The 3,977-nt window shown below is 56.4% G+C and overlaps 1 protein-coding gene across 1 annotated transcript in view; it reads right to left on the reverse strand.

Annotated features, from left to right (window-relative positions):
- CCDC102A (coiled-coil domain containing 102A) overlaps positions 1-3,977 on the reverse strand; it is a 20,033-nt gene that overhangs the window by 13,019 nt on the left and 3,037 nt on the right. Inside the window, 1 exon segment of the mRNA XM_025044631.1 lies at positions 1-475. This exon segment is cut by the window's left edge and continues 3 nt beyond it. Within this exon segment, the coding sequence (XP_024900399.1) occupies positions 1-324 (324 nt within the window). The 5' untranslated portion in view covers positions 325-475.

A 3,977-nucleotide genomic window follows, 5' to 3' on the forward strand; every position in this document is an offset into this window, starting at 1 on the left:
CCACTTCTCGCGCCAGTTGGCGGTGCAGTCTGACCACCAGCGCATGGTCTTCTCCATCTGCGCCGCCCGCGCGCGCGCCTCCTCCAGCTCCCGCAGCCGCAGTTCCTCGCGGCTCTCCCAGTCCCCATCAGCCAGCAGCGCGGGCGCGGGCGGTAGTGGCAGCGTGGGGGGTGGCCCGGGAGAGGGCGTGCCGCTGGGCGGCGTGGGCGGCAGCGAGTCAATCGGCCCCATGCGCTCTGGCGAGGGGCTGCCCAGGATGGTCAGAAGGCTGCCCTTGGATAGCTGCGGGGACTCGGCCAGCCGGGGGCTCGGCCCATGGCTCATGGTGTCAGTGGGCTAGTGGATTCTGGGCTTGAGCTCCTGGCGGACTCAGAGGTGGCGCAGAAGGCATGTGGCGGACGCAATACCACTGTGCATGATGGCCACCGCTACTCACTGCTCTCCCGGCCACCAGGTGGGAGACGCCTCGTCGGACCTGTGGGAGAACACACCATTATTCGGCTGTGACCACCACCCATCCATATCCATCCGTATCTATATCCTTAAGATCAGCCATGGGAAGGGCATAACCATCATTGGGAACAGCATGGGCAAAGGCGGGAGGAGAGCAAATTGCTCCAGGAGAGCCACAGTGAGGCCTGAATGGTGAGCAAGGGCCTGCAACGGCTTCCTCACTGGACCCCAGACGACCTGCTTTAGTCCCCTCGCTCTGCAGCAGCAGCGCGGATCTGCTATCCTTGACCTTCAGTCCCATCTGACACACTGAATGACTTATACTACTCCCCCATCTCCACTGCGAACACGGCATGCTTCCATACTGGCCCTACTGCCGGGAGCCTCCTCTGCCTCTTCCTACACTGGGCTAACTCTTCTCAGCCTTCGCATTAATCTGCGATATCACCTCCTCCTAGAAGTCCTCCCAGACCATCTCAGGTAGGTGGTCAGCTCCTGCCCTGTCTCCATCACTACTCTAGCTTTGCTATGCCATATATGCAAGTCCCTGTCTGCTTCCCATCTTCACCCCAGGCTGTGAGTTTGTGGAGGATGAAAGCTGGCTCCTGACCACTGTTTTAGTTTTAGCATATGATAACGATGACATTTGTGGAGGGCCTACTACGGGCCAGGTACCTTGCCTTATGTAAACTATCCACTAGCTCATTTTTTAGTCTCAACAGACTCTAGGGAAATGATTGGCATTTACCAATAATTTGCAGGCGAGGGAGGCTCAGCAAGGTTAAGGCATGGAGCTGACCCAGATACAGTATGAAGGGGCCCAGATGCAAAGACTGGGGAGAGTTTGGTGAATACACGACACACATGCATTGCTATGATGGAAATAAACCACTGTATATTCCACGGTGGGGGTGCGGTGAGGTGTCGTCCCCTACTGTGCCCACCACCGGGTTCTGCTAGTCATGGGCCATAAGTGAGACATATGTCCCTCTCTGTCCCTAACCTGTAGCCCTCTCCCTCCTGGCGGCCTCATTCTGACCTCCCCCAGCAGCCCCTCAGGACAGCCCGACCTCTCCTCCCCACTCAGCTGAGCCTGTCCCATGGACTCTCACACTAGCCCCTAAGGCCCCACCCTGATCTCCATCCCTTCTTTTTCTGAGTGATCACCTGATGCGCTGTCTCAACATTGGCTGGTCCCAACACTACCTGGCTAACCCTCTGTGTCCGCTCTTCACCCTCTTCCAGTCTCTAAGCCCCTCACTCTGGGCAGGTGACCTAATGTCAAAGTTGGCAGGGAAAAGGGAAGCCACCAGAGTGGCACTCCCTCCCTATCCTGCCCTAAGCCCCAAGGTCCCCTCTCCTCTGCTCCTGGGAGGACAGAGGGGCTCTCTCCCTCCTTGGGTCCAAGGTCCCCTTCCAGCTTCTCCCACCCTGCTGAGGCCTTTCCTGGTGCTTTTTCACACAACACCTCTCCTCTTTCAAGGCCATCCAGAGTGCTTCACACTTGCTGTCTCCTCCTCTTCCGCCGCCCTTGCCCTCTCTCAGACCACACCAGCCTGGCTTTCAGCCTCGCTGCCCACCCACTGGGCAAGCCTCAGCCTCGCCCGTGGGCCCTCACTAGCTCTGGGCGCCAGCCAACCTCTACTTGCTTGCAGCCCTCTCTTCCAGGATGTTCTCTGGGTTCTCCACCTACTCTCAGGCTGCTCCCCACTGGCCTCCCTGCGGGCAACCTGGACTCGTCCCTTGAGTGCTGGTGTCATCTAACCCCAGGCTTCCTTCTCTCTCGCTGGCCCCACCTGAGCCAACGTGCTATGGCCTCAGTAACCCCGGATCTCTCTCTCTCCAGCCCAGGCTGCCCTCCAGAGCCCCCCACACCTCTGCCGGGAAGTCCCTCAGACTACTCGAACTCTCCGTCTCCATTCCGCCCACGACCGGCTCCTCCTCCGGATGTCCCCTCTGGGGAGAAGAGCACTTCCTCACTCTTCATGCTGTGCGGGACATTCTGGAATCTGCTTTCTCCTGCCTCCACCTGCCCCCTCCAAGTCCTGTCAATCTGTCTGCCACATGTCACATGGACCTATCCACCTCCTTCCTGCTCAGCCACTCACCTGTCAAGGCCACCGCTATCACCTCCACCTGGGCGACAGCAGCCAGTGCCCGACCTGCCCCTCTCCCCCACCACTTTTGCCTTCTTCGAATCCATTCTTAGCAGCAGCAGCCAGATTGAGTTTGTAAAAATGAAAACCCGATGATGCCCATGGCCACACACTTTGTCATTACCAACAGTTGTGACCCCTCTTCAATGTAAAGCTCACTCTCTCTAGGGTTCCAACTCCAAAAATTCTTCGATTCCCAAAGGAGCTGCAGCCCAGGATCCCACCACCTGTTCACGGTCACCACCAACTCATCCCCTCCCCCAGCTCACACTCCATGGTCCTCCTCTAGCCCTCACAAGCGCCCTCGGGCCCCAGCTCCCTCTCCTGTTCCTGTCTTTCCAGGCAGCACCCAATCCTGGTCACCCCCACCGCTCCGCCTGCTCTCCCCTTCACCTGTATAACCCGCATCGCAGGGTTCACACCACCGGGTGGACCAGTGTCATTTTACATTCATGACCATTAGTGTCACGTTCCTCAGTGCTGCTCAGCAATCCTACATTTCCCTAATCCGTCTGTTTCTTTATTCACCAGGCACCAGCTCTGTCACCAACCTCGTGTAAGCCACTGTCCCTTTCTGGGCCCCATTTCCCCACCTGCAGCATGGGGGTGAGGCTAAGGAGACCAGTTGTTCTTGATGAAGGGTCCTCCAGATTCACCTGCACACTTGCTTTCAAGGCAGTTCCTGGGCCCCGCCCCCTAGAGAGTCGAGTTCAGTGTGGGTCTGGGAATTGTATTTTGATAGTCCAAGTTTGGGATGTCTGGGTATTTGGTGATGCCCTGTCATCACCCACAGTTCAATATACACAAACATGTATGTCTCAACCCCAACAACACTTGCATAAAGTTATGTACCCACAATCATATACAGCTAAGTTCCAGTCCCTGGCACACCACTGACTCCCCAAGGGATCCCTGGCAGGCTGAATACCCTCTCTGTGACTCAGTCTCTTCCATCTGTGCAATGAGCCTTGATCCCATGTGCATTCACAGTCATCTGTGCACACCCAGGCACACCTGCTGACACACACGCCATCCTGTACACATAAACACAGACACAAAGAGACACAGGCAGATACATGCATACTCAGAGACAGACCCATATGCACACACAACTATACAGATGCAGAGATGCTCACCTGTAGAGTCCCACACACACCTGAAGATATACTTATGCTAAATATAGATGGATACACAGACATGCAAAGATACTCATCGCTAAGACAAGCAGATGCACACACACACACACACACACACACACACACACGCATATCGACAATTACTCCTCCTCTCCCCATTTTCCTGGCCCAGCTCCCCATGGAGAAGCTCTTGGAAAAGAAGAACAATGTGAGAGCCTGTGGGGGAAGGGAA

Source organism: Pteropus alecto, unplaced genomic scaffold (genome assembly GCF_000325575.1).
Source record: "Pteropus alecto unplaced genomic scaffold, ASM32557v1 scaffold123, whole genome shotgun sequence".
NCBI classification, from domain to species: domain Eukaryota; kingdom Metazoa; phylum Chordata; class Mammalia; order Chiroptera; family Pteropodidae; genus Pteropus; species Pteropus alecto.